At 56.4% G+C, this 18,177-nt stretch overlaps 1 protein-coding gene across 1 annotated transcript in view; it reads left to right on the top strand.

Moving 5' to 3' along the window:
• The window catches only part of PPFIA4 (PPFI scaffold protein A4), a 31,876-nt gene that overhangs the window by 10,566 nt on the left and 3,133 nt on the right, over window positions 1-18,177 (top strand). Inside the window, exons 5-25 of the mRNA XM_086476632.1 lie at window positions 968-1,063; window positions 1,505-1,726; window positions 2,176-2,322; window positions 2,446-2,584; window positions 3,183-3,262; window positions 4,202-4,333; window positions 5,811-5,873; window positions 7,196-7,287; window positions 9,473-9,614; window positions 9,869-10,074; window positions 10,517-10,757; window positions 10,993-11,028; window positions 11,617-11,750; window positions 11,918-12,081; window positions 12,698-12,791; window positions 13,029-13,110; window positions 13,539-13,739; window positions 14,730-14,792; window positions 15,992-16,018; window positions 16,926-17,101; window positions 17,857-17,954. Of these exons, the coding sequence (XP_086332758.1) occupies window positions 968-1,063; window positions 1,505-1,726; window positions 2,176-2,322; window positions 2,446-2,584; window positions 3,183-3,262; window positions 4,202-4,333; window positions 5,811-5,873; window positions 7,196-7,287; window positions 9,473-9,614; window positions 9,869-10,074; window positions 10,517-10,757; window positions 10,993-11,028; window positions 11,617-11,750; window positions 11,918-12,081; window positions 12,698-12,791; window positions 13,029-13,110; window positions 13,539-13,739; window positions 14,730-14,792; window positions 15,992-16,018; window positions 16,926-17,101; window positions 17,857-17,954 (2,635 nt within the window). The remainder of the gene's footprint in view (window positions 1-967; window positions 1,064-1,504; window positions 1,727-2,175; window positions 2,323-2,445; window positions 2,585-3,182; window positions 3,263-4,201; window positions 4,334-5,810; window positions 5,874-7,195; window positions 7,288-9,472; window positions 9,615-9,868; window positions 10,075-10,516; window positions 10,758-10,992; window positions 11,029-11,616; window positions 11,751-11,917; window positions 12,082-12,697; window positions 12,792-13,028; window positions 13,111-13,538; window positions 13,740-14,729; window positions 14,793-15,991; window positions 16,019-16,925; window positions 17,102-17,856; window positions 17,955-18,177) is intronic.

The raw sequence follows: 18,177 nt of genomic DNA, 5'->3' as shown, positions 1-18,177 counted from the left end.
TTTACTCTAAAATTGCTATTTACATGAAGGATTGTCTGTACGGGAGGAAACCTTGTAAATATTCTGAAAACTTTTCTTGCAGGCCAAGTTCCCTCTGTCGTTTTGCTGTTTGGTGTTCATTTCACTGACAAAAACAACCTGAACTTGAATCATTTCAGGGGGCTGAGTGTGACTTGTGATTTTCCCTGCCTCAGCAGGGACCCAAACCTCGCTGCTGCGAGCACCTCATTTTGCATCCCCCGTCTCCTTCCTTGCTGGAGCTCTGGCATGGGGACTTCACTGTCCCCAACATCCAGCTCTTTTCATCTCCCTCCATATTAACCCTGTTTTCCTTCCTGAAGTTTGTGCCCAACCACTACTGCCAAAAGGAAAGAGCCACCCTTATAGCCCCTGCCTGGCCAAATTTTGCTCCTCTTTCCAGATCCCAAGATGCATCCTGTGGTACTTCCCCAGGCTCAGCGGGGAGGCAATGCCTGACCTTTGGTCACCTTGCTGGGACCTTTCCTCATCCTCTCACAGCAGAGCAGGGTGTGACGGCGGTGCTTATTCCCTGCTCCTGCTGGCTACATCTGCACTGGGTTTGGAGTCTGGCTGGCTGCAAACTCATGAAATGAGTTGGGAGGGAGTCCTGGGATGTAGGGCTCAGGTCCCCGAGGGCTCACCAGGATAATCTTCCTGCTCAGGCTCTTTGTGTGCCTGTAGCAAGCACCACTCTGTCCATGTGAGATGGATAGGCTTCTGGATAGGCTTCATCCTCCATCAGTGCTGAGCTTTCACAGCATCTCTGCCTTCCTTCTTTACCCTATCCCTCCAGTTCCTCCCCAGCCATGGGCACTAGCTGGGTACGACGGTGGAGTAGGCCAGCGGGAAGCTGGTTGCAGACCTGGGTGCACCAGGGCTGGCCTCACCCGTGGCTGGACCAAATGGTCTCGTCTGCTTTCATTAACTAAGCCCTGTTGTCATGCAGGTGGCAACTCTGCAGCAAGGCACCGTGCGGGAGGCCCCAGTGGGTGAGCGGGATGAGAGGGAGCCCAAGGAGCCAGCACAGAAGCTTCCCTGGAAGGTGAGAGCTCCAGAACCCCTGCTCTGACCATGCTCACTGAGGCCATCATTCCTCCAAACCCCTTGTTGCTGGCTCCAGGGTGCTGAAAACTTTTTTCCCTCTCCCCTGGGTCCAACCCCCTCAGAAATGCCCTTCCCGGTGGATACAGGCCGTTTCTGAGCAGAGGGGAATTTGTGCTGCTGCTCCAATGCTCCTAGGGGCTCTGCTTCCCAGAGGTGCTCTGGGAAGCCTTCAGCTATCCCTATTCCATCATGCCTGTGAGAAGCCACATCCCTGGCTAGCGGAGAGTGTTGACAGGGGGTCCCAGAGCCCCACACCCCCACTCCCCACCACCTCACTGGGTCCCTGCAGGGCCATATTCCCCTGTTGCATAGCTGCAGGCAATGCCAGCCCGTGCTTTGGGGCAGCCCGGCATCCACCTCCCTCTCTGCTGCCTTGCAGCGGCTCTCCAACGGCTCCGTCCACCCGGATGATGAGGCAGGGCGGGTGGTGGAGCTGCAGGAGCTCCTGGAGAAGCAGAATTTCGAAGTGGTCCAGGCCAAGGAGCGCATCTCTGCGTTGGCTGCCAGCGTCGCCGAGCTGGAGGAGGATCTGGGCACCGCCAGGAAGGATCTGATCAAATCGGAGGAGATGAGCAGCAAGTACCAGAGGGACCTCCGAGAGGTTAGACACTGCCCTCTCGCACTGCCAAGCCTGTTGCAGTTGCAGAGACATTCGCAGCAGCTTCCACATGCTCTGGGTTGGGAAGGGTTCATAACTCCTGTTGTATGCAGGGTGAAGGCCTGTGTTCCCCAAAAGGGGCCACTGCCTTTGGGTGATTGTCCCCAAGTCCATCTGCAGGACTTCCCTGAGGTTATAAGCAGACACTGAGATACCCAGGTGTGCTGCAGACCCGGGGCAGTGAGCTGTGTCCATGCTAGAAGGTTTTCTGTGATTGCTTGACTCTCCCTTTATTGCTTTCCCACTCTGCTGTCCCTCGTCCCTGTGTGAAGCCGGGTTTTCATTGCATGCTTGGGCTCAGGGGTGTTCCAGGATCGCAGGAGCTGGGTGGCCCAGTTATTCCCAAATTGGTGGTCACAGAACAGGATGTGACAGCTCCATTGCTTCCCCAGGCCCTGGCTCAGAAAGAGGACATGGAGGAGAGGATCACCACGCTGGAGAAACGCTACCTGGCAGCCCAGCGAGAAGCCACCTCCATCCATGACCTCAATGACAAGCTGGAAAGCGAACTGGCCAACAAGGAGTCCCTGCACCGCCAGGTACCGAACCTGGACCCAAAGATTCCCCACCACCCTGGGGACTGGGGAGGGAGAAGCGGGTGCTGGGAGTGGGACAAGCAGGCAAGCCTCGGTGCCGGGCACCCATCCTGCCCTGTCCCGCAGTGCGAGGAGAAAGCCCGGCACCTGCAGGAGCTGCTGGAGCTGGCGGAGCAGAAGCTGCAGCAGACAATGCGGAAGGCAGAGACGCTACCCGAGGTGGAAGCAGAGCTGGCCCAGCGCATTGCTGCGCTCACCAAGGCAAGTGTGAGAGGTGACCGGGGACCAGAGCCAGAAGGGAGTGCAGGGAGCAGAGGAAGAGGCAGGTCTGGCTGCCCCCGTGCAGTGATGGAGCCCCTGGCAGGCCCAAGGCCCCCTGCTGTCATTCCCAGCCTCTGAGCTTTGCTGTCCTCTGCCTTCCCCATGGCTGCACCGTTTTTAAAGCTATTAATGTGTCCTGCATGTGTGGGGTTTGCTCCCTTCCCTCAGCTCTTTTCTCCAAGGCAGAGATGGCCCTGTCAATCTGAGTGGCCTCCAGCTTGTGCTGGGAGCACGCTGGGATGAGGAGGAAGAAGAAGGACCCAGGCTGGATCTGGGAGGGTACAGGTCTGGAGGGAGGTGTGAATATGGCAAGCCCTGTGCTTCCCAGGTGCTGGAATGGGTGCCTGGTTGCTCACAGAGCACCTTCATCTCCCATCACCTTGCTAACAGGGCTGTTTTGGGCTCAAAGTGCACAACAGACCATGGCAGGGGTGCAGGCAGTGGGAGAGAACATCACATCCCAGGGAAGGATGCGGATGCAGGGATGGAGGGAGGGACGCAGGAGCATCATCCGAGAGCGCTGCTCTGCTTTTCCCAGGCAGAAGAGAGGCACGGGAGCATCGAGGAGCACCTCCGGCAACTGGAGAGTCAGCTAGAGGAGAAGAACCAAGAGCTGGCCAGGGTAAGCGCTGCTCAGCCTGGACAGGGGAGTCCTCGTGGGTCCTCATCTGGTCTTGGCTCCCCTTTGCCTTGGTGGCTGGGTACCTGGCTACACCACAGAGGGCTGGCTTGCTGGTGTCTGAAGCAGGATGGGGAGAGGAGCCTGGTTAGTCCTTTTCCATCCAGGATCTCTTAAACTAGAGCCACACAGGAGCTCATGATACTCTCCGCTGTGATTTCCACCTCTCCCAGGCATCCAGGTCCTGCTGTTAGTGTGCCACATCCACACTTTTCCCAGCATCACCCCCTGGGATCCCAAATGCAGGGTGGAGGGAGAGGCTGCAGCAGCTCTTCCCCCAAGCCTGGATCAGCAGCAGAGCGAGACCGACGGGTGCTGGGAGCAAAGGTTTCTGCCCCTCAAAAAGACAGGGAGGCCGAGCTGATGCGTCATGGGCTGCACAGTCCCTGCTGTGCTCCTTAGCCAGGGGCTGGGCTGTCCACGCAGGAGGTCGTGATGCCTGTTTCTTGGGTTGCTCAGGTGGTGTTAAAGCGTGTGCCCCTGGGGAAGCCGGTGGTTGTTTTAGCCTAGGGCAGAGACTTGGAGAGACCTTTGCAAATCCAGAGGATTGGCACCCGTTGGGGTCTGGAATGTGCCCCCAGTGTGGCTGTCCCTGGCAGATGCACAGGTCAAGCTTTCTGGAGCGTCAGGCAGGCGGTATCTCTTTGGATCCCGTCCTCTCTCCTGTTCATCCCTGGCTGGGAAATGGCAGAGACCAGCAGAGACCCAGCAGAGGGTCCGATCTGTGCTGGAAGGGGTGGATTTGTCCCCACAAGCTGGACCTGGTGGATCAGCTCTGACACTGCCAGCAGGCACGGGATGGCAGGAGGGCTCTGAGCCCCTCGTGGCAGGAGGAGCAGATCCGTTGGATCTGACGTGGCCGGTTGCTGTTTGCCGTTGCAGGCCCGCCAGCGGGAGAAGATGAACGAGGAGCACAACAAGCGGCTCTCGGACACTGTGGACCGCCTGCTGAGCGAATCCAATGAGCGGCTGCAGCTGCACCTCAAGGAGCGGATGGCGGCCTTGGAGGAGAAGGTAGTGGCTGGGGGGCAGGGGGTCCTCTGGGGGGCTGGTGAGGGTGTTGAGGGGTCTGCAGCCCCTCCAGTGTGGAGCCTTGGCCAGCCACAGCACAGGGGTTTGGAAGTGCCTGTGCAGGGATGGAGAAATGACCACATGCAGGATGCCAGCCGGGTGCTGGGGCTGGTGGGAGTGCAGGGAAGCGTGATTTGCATCGCACCCTTGCCTCCAGCCGGCCCTCGCCTGGTAAAACCCACCCCCCGCCGCCTTTCACCTCATGACAGCAGCAGGATTTGTCCTGCTCCGTTCCCTCGCTTCCCTGTGTCTCTTCTGGCGCAGCCTTGACTGCAGCCTGAGTCTGGCTGCCGGAGCAAAACCCTACTGCGTTTTGCAGGAGAAAATGCAGCGTTCATCCTCTCCCACCTGCCCATCCCCTCCACATGCTGCCTTGAAACCTTCATGTCCCCCAAGCCCAGACTCATCTGCCTTCTCCAAGCCAGGGAAGAATCCATGAGCAGCCTCCCAGCTCCCACCCTGCTCCTTCTGGGGAACTGGGCTTTCCTTTGAGGAGCCAGCTGGAGTTGCTGCTGCCCCAGCGTGAATGGAATTAGCTGGGAGAGCAGGAGGCTCAGAGCAAGGATGAACCTCGCAATGCCGATGGGAGGTCAGCCCTTGATAATTCCCCTCTGAGTTCCAGCAGGGACCAGGCTCCCCTTAGCAAGTCAGAGCACAGAGGGCTTGCATCCCCCAGCTGATCCCTCTAGGACCAGGTCTGTCTTCCTGCCGCTCTGCACCTCCTGTCCCCAACCAGACCCAGTTGTGCCAGCGTGTCCAGGCGTTCAGCAGATGTCCGAGTGGCTCTGGATAAAAAGGAGGACCCAGCGCATGGGGCTGATTCCGAATTCCCATCCCAGAAAACAACAGGGACCAGAGCAGTGGCACCTTGTGAAGGGACGTCAACTGCCCCCGAACCTGTTACCAGCACTGGTTCACCCAGAGAGTTTCTCCAGGTCTTCTGAGGGCAAAAATGATGCTGTTTGTCTGCCAGCACCTCCCAAAAAAGGGCACTAGGTCAGGCACTTGCAAATGCATCTTCTTTTCCCCCTGCCTATTCCCTAGCTTAGAAGTAGGGGACATTCTGCCCTTGATCCAGGTGCTCGAGGAGTTGATCTCCTCTCAGACACGTTTCCTAATCTTCAAGCCTTGCCTGTCAAATCTCTAATCACCGCTTGCCCTCCACGGCCATGCCCTGGCCCCGGTGCGAGGCAGCAGTTGAGCTGCTTGAGGAGCAGGAGGTTTGCAGAGAAAACTGGTTCGTGGGCAGCTAGGTGAAGACTAGATCAGGGAGCCGTTGCCATCCCTCCTGCCAGGCACCCATCACGGCACAGCAATTCCACACTGGCCAACTCTGGGAGGCCACACGGCCGTTTTCTAAACGGTCTCTCTTTTTCTTTCCTGTTTTTGTTCCCCTTTTGTTTTGTTTTGTTTTTCAAAGAACACGTTGTTACAAGAGCTGGAAAATACCCAAAAGCAAATAGAGGAACACCAGCACGACAAGGTAAATGCTGCTGCAGGGAGCCTGCCCTAGTGACTGCGCTTCCTCGCTCCTATTCCCTGGCTAGTGGCAGTGGCATCTCCTAAAATACCCTAGTTTCGGAGAAGCTGGGATCCCAAAGCGCCCAGCAACAGGAGGCCACAAACTAACCCACGCAGTGGCTGGATGGAAGCTGCCACCCACCTCCCCGGAGACCCCCGTTTTGATTCCCTAACAGGCACGTTCAGTCCATCTCCATGTTTCTATTACGCTCATCCTTCCCCAACCCCACGCCGAGGACAGCAGCAAGGCCGGGGTGGCTTCGCCCTTTGGTGCAGCCTGGCTGCAAGGGACAGTGCTGCTCAGGCAGCCGTGTCCCCTTCACCCCCCTAAGGCTTTCTCGACCCCCTCGCAAATTGGGGGCCAGATCTGCTCCATGCCCAGCTTGCAGAAGGCCCCATAGGTCTTCGCACCTCCCCTACTCTCAGATAAAGCGTCTAACACAAGTCTGCAACACAAGTCCACGTCGGCCTGTGCTGGGAAGCTTGAGGGTTGCAGCTTTTTGAAGCAATGGGAGCTTTTGGGATGTGCCCCGTGTCTCATGCATGGTTGGGGGAACCGGGGGGTTACTTTCCCCCTTGCCCAGGGCCTTTCTCTCCCAGATGCTCCCTGCTTGCGGTGAAGGTGTGTGGGCACTGCTCGTGGTCCCCGGCCATAGCTGCTCAGCTCGGCAGAGCTCGAAGACTTGCATGACGCTGCCTGCATGTTACCCACCCTGGTTCAGCCTGTTTGCCCGCGGAACTGCATCCTGCTGTGCCTGAAGGATCCCATCTCCCCTGCTTCCCTGCCCCGCTGCAGCCTGCCCCGCTGCAGCCTCCCCCCTCACATCTGCAGGACAGCACGGCTGCTTAGTGCAGGTGCAGGTTCCTGGTGAGGATGGGGCTGGCAGCAGGAGGGACAGGGCCAGCATCAAATTTGGCTAGCAGGTCCCTTGCTGCCAGCCCTTTGCCAAGGCAAATGTGTGCATGAGGTCTGGAGCAAAACCAGAGCATCCTGGTGGGACCAATGTCCCTTTGCCTCTCAAACCAGCATCGCTTGAGCACATGTGTCTGTCTGTCTGGCCTGTGATCACTCCCTCCCTTCGTGGCATCACCCCAGCATCCTCATCCACTGTTGCCTGCATGAGCTGTTTCTTTACCGATGTGTCAAAGGTGCTTTGAACCTGGGATGGGGATTTTTAAAGGGAATATAAAACTGGAAGCCGCTAAGGAGTTGGATTACCCCAAACCTGGCTGTCCTTCAGAGCAAAACCAACCCCCACCTGTCTCTTGTCTCGCCCTGAACAGCGACGGTTGTCTGATGAGATCGACAAACTGAGGCTGGAGGTCGATCAGCTCAAGACCAGAAGTGGGACGTTTGTGGAGAGCGTGCACACAAGGTACGGGCCGTCTGCCGAAACCCTGCCAGCCTGTGCGCACCCCGCTCGCCTCCCGCACCCACAGCTTTGGGGATGTTTTGCTTTCTGGGCCCCAAAATGCTGTTGACATCAGGCATTTCTGGTTTCACCAGTCCTTGGTGTGGGGTTGTGGGGTAGTTCATCACAGCAGGGTTGGCTCCGGCTCTGCTGTCCCCGGTGCAGTTCTGTCCCGGGATGAGACACAGACCATTCAGAACAGCCCAGCCCAACTGAATGGCCCAAAATTTGCTCTTCTGTGGGTGAAAAACCACTGGGCATCATTTCCTTTTCTGCATAAAGGGCTTAGGGCTTAATTTTCTGTGAAAGCTGGATGTTCACCAGATGCCGTTCCCTCTGTGGTGTGCTGGAGATGGGCTGGTGGAGAAGGAGAAACCTCTTTTGAGCTGTTGCAGGCAAAGGAGAATGACACCCTCCATTTTTTCCCCTCCTCTCTACAATGGTCCTCCCACACCCTTTCGCTTAAAGACAGCTGGGAGATGGGGAGGTCCCAGCCCAGAGCATCAGGAGGAGAGGTGCGTCCATCAGGTCTCAGCCTCCAGCACTGACCAGGGTACCCAGTGCTGCTGCAAGAAACCCAGGGGTTAGAAAAGGAGGGTGCTAGCATGGCATGCGCCCCACTGGCTTGCTGTGATCGCTTGGGAGACCACAGCACCTCCTGAGCATTTTCGACTCATCGCTTAGAGGCAGCGAGGGACCAATGAAAGTGAACACCAGCTAGGCAAATTCAGCTCTCAGGAAGGCTGGAAAAGATGGAAAGGAGCTGTTGCAACCAGCTTCAAATCTGTCAGCGGCTGTGGCAAAGAGGAGGAGGCCTGGAGGCTCCCTATCTGTCGTGGAGAGAAGAAATGGGGAGAGTGAGGAAAAGCTTGTGAGGACGAAGGATAGCTGAGTGACAGAGGGGTGTCTGGAGCATGTGTGGGACCTCTTTGCATGGGTCTGTAAGAACAGGATGGATGATTTTTTAAACATTTTGTTTCTTGGAGGAAAAATCAGCAGAAAGCTTGAGTTACAGAGGCCAGAATAATCCCTCAGCTGAAATGTCAGCTTTTGTCTAAGGCGCCTTTATCTGTTTTTAGCTCAGGAGCAGCTTGTCAGTGGCTCCACAGCTTAAATCCCCTTGAAACTTGGGCTGTGCCTTTGTCTGCAAACACCAAGCTGACGCCAAGCCAAGCTGCTCATGTTAGTGGGTTTGTCTGGGTTTGGTAGGATGCTGGGGTGGGGAGCACAGATCTGTATCTGCACTAGAAACCAGACCCACCATGGTGGAAAAACTCTGACCTGCCTTGGACAACTGCTTTTGTCATCTTAAATCAAAAAAACCTCATGCCTTCTATGGTAATGGCCCTGTGCTCCAGGAAAGTGCTTTGCTCAGCGGCATGGTTGGGTCTTCAGGGCAAGGAGGAGCAAGCAGGCAACACGGAGATATGCAATGAGAACCACGAGTGGCAAAAAGTGGCCTCGTGTCCAACAGCAGCCGCTGTGTTGCTCTGCCTGGCATGGGGACCCACTCCCAAGCATGGAGGAGGAGGATGAAGAAGTCCCAGCTGGTTTCTGCTGGGAGATCCCAAACGATGCATGTGTCCCCGCACCTGGAAGATCTGTTTCAAATGGGATCTTATTCATCAGGGGGTTGTGTTTTTTTCATTAAAATGTTAAAGAAAACATAAAAAGAAGAAAAGCTCCCTGGCTGGCCCCTGTTCTGTACCATGGGGATGGAGAAGGCAGGCACAAGATGTGCTGTACATGTTGGGAGGTGCAAGCTGTTCTCTAGATGGAAGGACAGGAGGGGACTGTTCAGCCCACGGCTTCACAACAGTCCCGCTGCACAGAACTGGCTGGATGCCCCAGTGGGTGCTGCAGCGAAGGGGGAGGTAGCAGCAGTGTAGGGCCCTGGGCTGAGCTTCTACAGTCTGTGAGCACAGCTCCAGGGCCAGCGTGGGGGGAACGGGGCACCTTTTTTTGGAGCCTGGTTTTGCATAATTTCGTGCAGAGCAGGCAAACATTGCTGGGTGGGGGGGGGGGGCATCCTGGAGTGGCCTCATCCTCCTCCTTTGTCCACAGCAAGCCTGGGCTGCAAGGAGAGCAGCCTGGGAATGAGGGCATCCTTGCACAGCGTGATGTCTGCAACAGGGCCCTTTCTTCCCAGGTCCCACATGGGCAGCTCCACGGACCTGCGCTTCCCACTGAGCGCTGTGGTCCATGCCCCCGCCGAGCCCTTCGGGACAGCCCCGGGCCTGCCTCGGGCGCAGAAGGGCCGATTTGCCACCCGACGGGAGGAGCCAGCCAAGGTAATCCATCTTCACGCCAGCATGGGGTCAGAGTTGGGGTTGGGGTCTTCTCCTGCCGTACACACTGGTCTCATGTGTCCTTGGTTTGGGGACATGGGGCAATTTCCTTCACCTGGTGCGTGGATGGGGGTGACATGGTAGGAAGATTTTCCCAGTGGGGTTACATCAAGGTGTGACTGTTGCGTGGAGGTCTTCAGTTTGGCTTTTGGAGACATGGGGGTGCCGTGTAGGACCAGTGGACCTTTTTCACCCAGGACTGGGAGCAGGCCCAGGCAGGCAGCGTCCTGGCCACAGGGCCTCACGCCTTCGACAGCGACCCCGAGATCTCAGATGTGGATGAGGATGACCGTGAAACGCTCTTCAGCTCCATGGACGTGCTCTCACCTGGTGGGCATTCAGATGCCCAGACGTTGGCCATGATGCTCCAGGAGCAACTGGATGCCATCAACGAGGAGATCAGGTAGCGACCATGGCCAAAACCCACCACTGTCTAGCTCTGAAATGGTGCTGGGAGGAGGCAACAGACTGCCAGGCAGTGGGAGGAGGCTCTGATGCCCTAAAATTGAGGTCATGGTCCAGCTTCAGCCAGGGAAATGGCTTCAGGACATCCAGCCACAGGGCTTGGTCCTTCCTGCACATGGCTCCCTGTCCCTCAGCTGCCCCAGAAATGATAATTATTTTTTAAAAAGTCCCCCATGAATATTAAAAGAAACCATGGTGTGTCTCAGCTCCGGTTTGTGTGGATCCTGCTGGATCTTGCTGCCATTTCTGGAGATTGGGGTTTGAGTCACAGCACCCAAGGGATATTTGCCCAGGGCAGGGAGATCTTATGGCTGGGAGGTGTGAGATGACTCCCCAGAAAGGTGGGGAGCTGGGAGACCTGACCCCCACTGCTCCCCCAGGATGATCCAAGAGGAGAAGGAGTCCACCGAGCTCCGCGCGGAGGAGCTGGAGACCCGCGTCACGAGCGGCAGCATGGAGGGCCTCAACCTCACCCAGCTCTGCAAAAGGGCTTCCATCCCCACCTCGCTGACGGCCCTGTCCCTGGCCAGCTCCTCCCCACCACTCAGCGGCCGCTCCACCCCCAAGCTCTCCTCCCGTAGCGCCGCTCAGGACCTCGACCGCATGGGGATCATGACGTTGGTGAGGAGGCACATGGGGTGGAAGGGGGGCTGGACAGGGCGTGCGCGTGGCTGTCTGGGGTGGGAGCAATGCCCCGGCGCCCGCACGGGTGTGCGGGAGGGTGATGTGGAACGGGGGTGCCCATGTTTGCTGTCTCCCAGCCTGGCACGCCTGGCCCCGGGACTGCTCTGTGGGGGGGTTTCTCCATTAACTGCCCCCCTTTCTGTGTCTCTCTCGCTTTCCCCCTTGCAATCAGCCCAGCGACTTGAGGAAGCACCGGAGGAAACTGCTAGTGAGTGGCTCCCATCCCGTTGGTTTTTGTCCAAGCCCCTTTTCCAGCCTGCTCCTGGCTTTGTCCACACACAGGTCAGGGTGCAGCAGGCGCGGGATGGAGCTGGGGACCCCAGGGATTCAGCAGGATGATCATGGGGATCCCGTAAGGTGCTTGGAGATGTGCCATCTGGCAGCCTGGGGGGTCTGGCAGGACATGGGGAGGTTCAGAAAGCCACTGGGTCCTCAAACATTGTGTCCCCTTTGGCGACAAGGGTGTCTTTGGGACATTCCCATCTGTTCTTCTCAGAGCCCTCTGCTGAGGGCCAGCAGCTTTTCTCCCCACACCCTGACCTGGACCATGGGGCTGCATCCTCTCTCCTCCCTATTCCCAGGATCTTGGCCATACGGCCACATCCTCTCCATCTGCTTGGGCATCTCGAGCCATTGCCAGAGCTCTAGTTCAGGCCAATCCTGGAGCGTGGCAAAGCCTCAGGGCCCTGGTGGCTCTTTTGGCCATGCCTCCATGGAGCAAGAGAGAGGCAGGCAGCAGGGCAAGGATGGAGCCGGGCTGTGGCTGCCCAGCCTCATGGCTTCTCTGCTTATTCAGTCACCTGCAGCTCGGGATGAAAGCCGAGAGGATAAAACCACCATCAAATGTGAGACGTCCCCCCCATCCTCACCCAGGACGTTGCGGCTGGAGAAGCTGGGCCACCCTGCGCTGAGTCAGGAGGATGGGAAGAGGTACGTGGAGCACCCTTTGGATCTCACGCCAGTGCCTGCTCTGTCGGTTTGAGGATTTACATGGGGCCAGCGTGGGATTGTGGGACGGGCTGGGGTTTGCCATGGCTTGTGCGCTGCTCGGGAATAACCTAAAGGCTTTGCTGTTCCTCTCCCTCCTCCATCCCCAGCTCACTGGAGGAGCAGGCCAGCAACCCCAGCAGCAACAGCAGCCAGGACTCCTTGCACAAGGGCTCCAAGAGGAAGGGGATCAAATCCTCCATCGGGCGCTTGTTCGGGAAAAAAGAGAAGGGTCGCTTGATTCAGCTGAGCAGAGAAGGGGCCACGGGGCAGGGTCCGTGAGCAGCCCTATTCCTGTGCGTGCCGGGCGGGCATCCTCTCAGGCCGGGCTCTCAGCACGCCTCCTGGCACTGTCTGGCTTTGGGGTGCTGTTGGGGTGACAGGCAGAGGAGCAGGGACACCCCTGCTGGTTTGGGGATGTTGGGGCCACTGTTTCTGGGCTCCCTGCAGCTTCAGGGCAGTTGGGTCCTGGTGATTTCTGCCCCACAGCCCTTTCTGGCCTGAGCATGGTATTACCCTTAATGCTCTGCAAGAGCAGCAGTGAGGATAATGACCCCCTCCATCACTGTATCTTATCTTTAATGTCCCAAATCTGCTTCCCTCCCTGTGGGACCTTCTTGATTTTGCACAGCCCTTTGGTGGGAGCTGCTTTTCCGCTCCTAAATCCTTCACTGCTTCGATGTTGAGCATCTTGAAATGGGAGGGATGGCAGGTGGGGATCCCCTTGGGCTTCCCAGGGATGCAGGGGGGGCTGTGGGGGTGGGTTGGAAATGTCATCTCCTATGCTGCGATTGTGCGTCCCCAACACCCTGGCATGGGGACTGTGGCGGTGCCCACACTGAACCCATGGGACGTCACACTGACCTGAGGATGTTTTGCTTGCCCAGTAGTGCTGCTGACAGACATGGAGGTGGGCATGCAGGACCCTCTGGGACTTGGCAAGCTGGGTGCTCAGGCCGAGAAGGATCGGCGGCTGCGGAAGAAGTGAGTGAACCTCCTTCCCTGCCCCAGCGAGAAAGTGTCCTGCCCGATGGCTGAGAAGCCGTGGCATGGGACTGGGAATTACTGGGAAGACTTCTCATCTTCACCCTCTCTTAAGCCCTGTTAGCTTCTTTATTGTTACCAGCTGATTCTTACTGCCCATGGTTTATTCCCTTTCAAGAGCTGCTCCTTTCCCCAGAAGCCCCCAGTAAATCACTCTTCTGCTTCCGTTCCCTCCAGGCACGAACTCCTGGAAGAGGCTCGGAGGAAAGGATTGCCCTTTGCTCACTGGGATGGTCCCACCGTTGTCTCCTGGCTGGAGGTGAGGCAGAGCGTGCCCATGCATCATTCCCGTGCACCGATGGCTTTGCTGTCGCCACCAGTCTGTAGTGTGCTCCCCTGGCAGCGATACAGCACCCTGCAGTCCCACCGTGCTTGGTCCATGCACGTGGTTGATGGCTGCAAAACCTGGGGGAGCAGAGCAGATCCCCAGATCCCTCACATACTCTGTAGAGTGGTGGTTTGAGTAGAGCTTTGAGTTGAAAGGCCCAGAAGGTGCTCTTTGCCTGTGCTGTGTCCATCAGGTATAGGGACGCTGGGCTGCCCGCAGGCCGTCTGTGCAAGGTGCAAACAAAAAAGGATCCCCACGTGGGTATCCAGCTTTGATACTGAGCTTCAAACAGGCTGGCCTTGATCCTACCAGATGGGTAGGTCTAGCGGGCAGTCACTGTCTTTGCCCTCTTTTGGCAGCTCTGGGTGGGGATGCCGGCCTGGTACGTTGCCGCTTGCCGAGCCAACGTGAAGAGTGGAGCCATCATGTCGGCCCTGTCTGACACTGAGATCCAGAGGGAGATCGGCATCAGCAATGCACTGCATCGCCTGAAGCTGCGTCTGGCCATCCAGGAGATGGTCTCGCTCACGAGCCCCTCGGCACCACCCACCTCACGGACAGTAAGTGCTCCCTGCTACAGACCCCCTCTTTCCCCAGACAGACCCTCCATGGGGCAGGACAACACACTTGTTTCCCTCCTTTCCATGACTCCTTGGGACCACAGTGGTCCACCGGTCACCAGGGAGTCCCAGTGTTAGAGGCAAGTGCAGCCATGAACGGGGTGACGTTCCCTCATGGACTGGTCAAACCACCAGACACTTATCCTCAGGCACAAAGATCAGATACAGCCATGGAGTGTGAGGCACTTCCCTGTCTTGAGGCACCAGCAGATGCTGTTGTCCTCACACTCAGCGGCTGTCAGCAAGAGGCTGACCCAGCTGAGCAGCCTGCAAAGAGCAAAGCTCAGGAACTGTCTGCCCTGGAGAGGATAAAGTCCCATCCAAAGACCATATGCATGATTTACAGAGTCAACTGGGTTATGCACAGCCATTTTCTCAGTCATTTCAATACAAGACTTTTCCTGGGACCGTGTGAAATTCCTGGGGCAAGTCAGAGCAACTGCAGATCCCAGCCTTGCCCTGTATAGGACATGGAGCAGACGGAGGAATCGTGTCTTGTGCTGGTCCCCAAACCCCTCAAGGGGTTAGTGGTGCCCCAGTAATGCCAAGACACATCTGTAGAAATGCAGCCAGCAGAAAGGAAGGCCCCAAGTGTGCTGCGTCCCCCTCAGACGGGCATGGCTGGGGTCACAGCTGTCAGAGACAAGCCTGCAGGCTCCATGAGCATAACACCAGAGTATAGAGGCAGCAAAAGAGCCAGTGGTCCTTACTACACTTGCCATGGCTGCATGGACAGCCCAGGGTCTTGGGCAGCGGGGTACCACCAGCCTGAGCTGCAAGGACACTTCGAGATCTCCCCACTACAGCTTCAAGTGCAAGGGTGGCCTGATCCTCCATTGGCCTGCGCTGAGCTTGTTTCCAGTGCGGTTATGAACTGAGGCCACAGCTCCGTGGTGGTTTACCCTGACCACTCTGCTCTTTTCCCTGCAGTCCTCTGGAAATGTCTGGGTCACCCACGAGGAGATGGAGAACATGGCGACTTCCACCAAGACGGTGAGGCTGGCCAAGCCCCACGGCTGCTGCACAGTGTATCAGTTACCGAGCTGAGCTCCAGGCGTGCATTAACATGCTAAACCCCAGGAGGGAAGGGGATCTTTGCTGCGTCTCATGTGTCAGCTCATGGCCAGCACCATGCACCTGTTTAGGAACCATCTTTCAACCTTTAATATACCAACAGTTTCTAAAACTGGCTTAAAAACCATCAGATGCATTTTCCTTTGTCAAGCCCATGTAGGTTTTGCTGGGTTTCTAGAGCAGCTTGCCTGTTGGTTCTGTTAGAGGAAAGAAATAAAAGACAAAAACCAAGAGTGATTTCAAGATGGATGCATGAGATTGAGTCCCACATTGGTCATTCTGCACCCATAGAAGTCAGTCTAATCTTCCATTGACCTTAGCACACCCAAATATTGTCCCCACTGTCTGTCCCTACACTGGCTGATAGCTTGGGGTCCCTCAGAGGGATGGGGCTGTGCTCCCAAAAGCTCTGGCTCCTTTGAAGAGGTGTAGCCATGCTCCCGTCTCTGCAGCTTAATGACCCCACGTCCGCGTCTCAGAGCAGGAGCAGCATTTTCGGTTTGTTTTATGAATTAGGCATTTTATTGGAGCTTTTGTCTGCTGGTTGAGTAGCACAGACCTGTAACTGGCAGGTGCCTTTTGGGAAGGAGAGCTCAGAGTTACGGCAAGGATGTGACACTTTCACTTGATGGGTGTTGTGAGGTTAAGCAAAACCAGCACAGGTTGCCAAGGGAGGAAATAGCTACAAAATCGGCAAATTGGGTTGGGCAGCCCCTCTGGGCATTGTGACCTATGAGCTTAGGTTCTTTTCTGCACCCATCTGTCTTTGGGGACCCAAGAACTACCCATATTTCCCAGGAAAGGTGTATGACCCCCAGTGCCTGTGCCATCTCCAGCCCAAGGCCCGTGAGAAAAGCCTCACCCTGAATCCTCCTTACTTGTCTGAGAGATGGTGTGAAACCGGGACCCAGCAGGGTTGGGGTGTCCCCAGCACCCTGCTGACAAGGCTGAGCTCCCCAGGCCGTGCAGCCGTGAGACCGACCCCCATCCCCTCTGGGTCACGCCGTGCCAAGGGGTCCCACGCTCAGCACACACGGCACATGCTTTCACGGTGCAGGGCCGCCGCGTACTGACATTACCTGTCCTTTCTATTGACATGCCGCATGTGTCACGCTTAGGACACAGAGGAAGGCAGCTGGGCACAGGTGAGGTCCCCGTGTCACCCTTTTCCATGGGCGGTACCTGGGGTGGTTGTGGGAGGGAGGCATGTGGACATCGTGGGGCACCTGGGACATGTGTATTCTCCATGTCCTTGTTCAAGTCTGAACCTGCACCCTGTGGTTGCTCCTCTGAGCCATCATTCAAGTACAGGGCGGTCCCATCAAGCAGTGTCCTTCTCTGCTTCAGGCAGGGTGACTTTTTCTTGGACCTGCTCTGTAAGATACAGATCCTGTGTTAAAAACCCCCACCTGAGAGTGACCAGCCACCTTGCATGCAAGGCAGGTTTAGTTTTCACCTTTTTTTTAGCCCCAAGTTCAGGTTACAAACCATTTTCATGGACTGAGAAGGTGGGAGGAGAGAGTTCTGCTTGGATCCATCTCTTCTGGTTTTATCATTCTCAAATGTTTTACATTTCTTCTGGTGGTGTTTATTTCATTTTTGGACCCAGAATCAGCTTGCAGTGAAAGTGAATGGCTGTTTTTCTGCCCCAAACTGACCTTTTTTTCATTTTGAAGTTATAAAGTAGATCTTTTCTAAGCTTCTTAAAAAAAATTTGGGAATGCACTGAAACCTCTTTCTTCGCTAGTTGTTTCCGCTTTCATGAATGTGCTTCCAAAAGAAGTGTGTCGAAGTCCAGCTATCCCTTATGCTTGCTTTTTGGCTACTGTCTTGTCTCCTTGGGAGACATCAGTAGGACACAGACCATGGCCAACAAGACTGTTCCCTCCAGCTTCTTCAGTACAAACTAGGGTTAAACTCCTCTGGCCTGGGTTTGATCCTCAGGACAGTGACCCCCAGGCTGCAGCTGTCTGAACTGTCACTGGTCTCCTGGGAGTCTGAGCTCCACCAAGCCCTGGTTTCTCCCTAGCTTCTCCATTTGCTTCTCCACAGACACTGGCCTATGGGGACATGAACCATGAGTGGATTGGTAATGAGTGGCTGCCCAGCTTGGGTCTCCCGCAGTATCGCAGCTACTTTATGGAGTGTCTTGTTGATGCACGGATGCTGGACCACCTCACCAAGAAAGACCTCAGAGTGCACTTGAAGATGGTAGACAGCTTCCACCGGTGAGTCCTCTCCTTCAGGAGGTCCCTGGGGTGCAGTGTCTGCACATGAAGCAGAGGATGGGGCAATTTGAAGGATTCTCCCCTGTCTTGGCCAGCCCTGGTGCTGGAGGATGGCACTTCTAGGCTGAACTCAACCACCTGGTCTGGGGCAGCTCATATGGGCAAATGTTCTCCTTCATCACACTCCTTGCAGCAAAACTGCAGAGGACCAAGCCTTCTCCTGGCCGTGGAGCAAACCACAGGCAAAAATAAAAGGCTCATCCCACCTGGTACCCCACCAGCAGGCAGAGCAGTCATCTGCCAGCAGCCCAGCTTGGAGAAGGCTTAGGCCATCCCAAATGCCTTGCTCAGGCACCAGTATCCAGCCCTGTCATGTGGTACAACCACCCACCCTGACCCATGGGGCTGTGTCCATGGGCCTGCCAGGGCCTTTCTTGCTCTGGGGATGAACCCTTCGGCCTGGAGCAGCCGAATATGTGGAATATGGTTATTTGGATCCATGTGCTCTCAGGTAGGTAGAAGAGGGTAAAACTGCTGGAGTGGGGAATTACCAGGGAAGGGAGGGACATTCCCCATTTTCCAGCTAAGATCTTCCCTTTGGGTTGTGTCTGTGTTGACCCAATCCTGAGGCGAAGCATCCTTTGGGCACATGGAGAGCAAGCAGGGAAGTGGGTCCCTCCATGGGTCCCTCCAAGCCACCTGCCCCGTGCTGCTGAACCCCTCTGAGGTTTGGGTGACATCTTGTGTCCTTGCAGCACCAGCCTGCAGTACGGCATCATGTGCCTGAAGAGGCTCAACTACGACCGCAAAGAGCTGGAGAGGAGGCGAGAAGAGACCCAACACGAAATCAAAGGTCAGCAGCCATGTACATGATCCAGGTCTGGAAAAGGAGATAAGAAACCTCCCAAGAGATGCTCAGTGATGGTCTCTCTCCTGTCCCTTGTTTTTAACACAGCATTTGCCTAGGGGAAACGGTTATTTCTGAGCAACCATGCCCACGGGGCTGTTCTCCAGGGGGGACCTCCCTGCAGTATTTCCCCAAAAAATTGCTCCAAGTGCCTTTATGCAGCTTACTC

The sequence above is a fragment of the Leptosomus discolor genome, chromosome 21 (assembly GCF_034619465.1).
Source record: "Leptosomus discolor isolate bLepDis1 chromosome 21, bLepDis1.hap2, whole genome shotgun sequence".
Taxonomy (NCBI): domain Eukaryota; kingdom Metazoa; phylum Chordata; class Aves; order Leptosomiformes; family Leptosomidae; genus Leptosomus; species Leptosomus discolor.
This window is presented reverse-complemented; position numbering and strand designations above follow the sequence as displayed.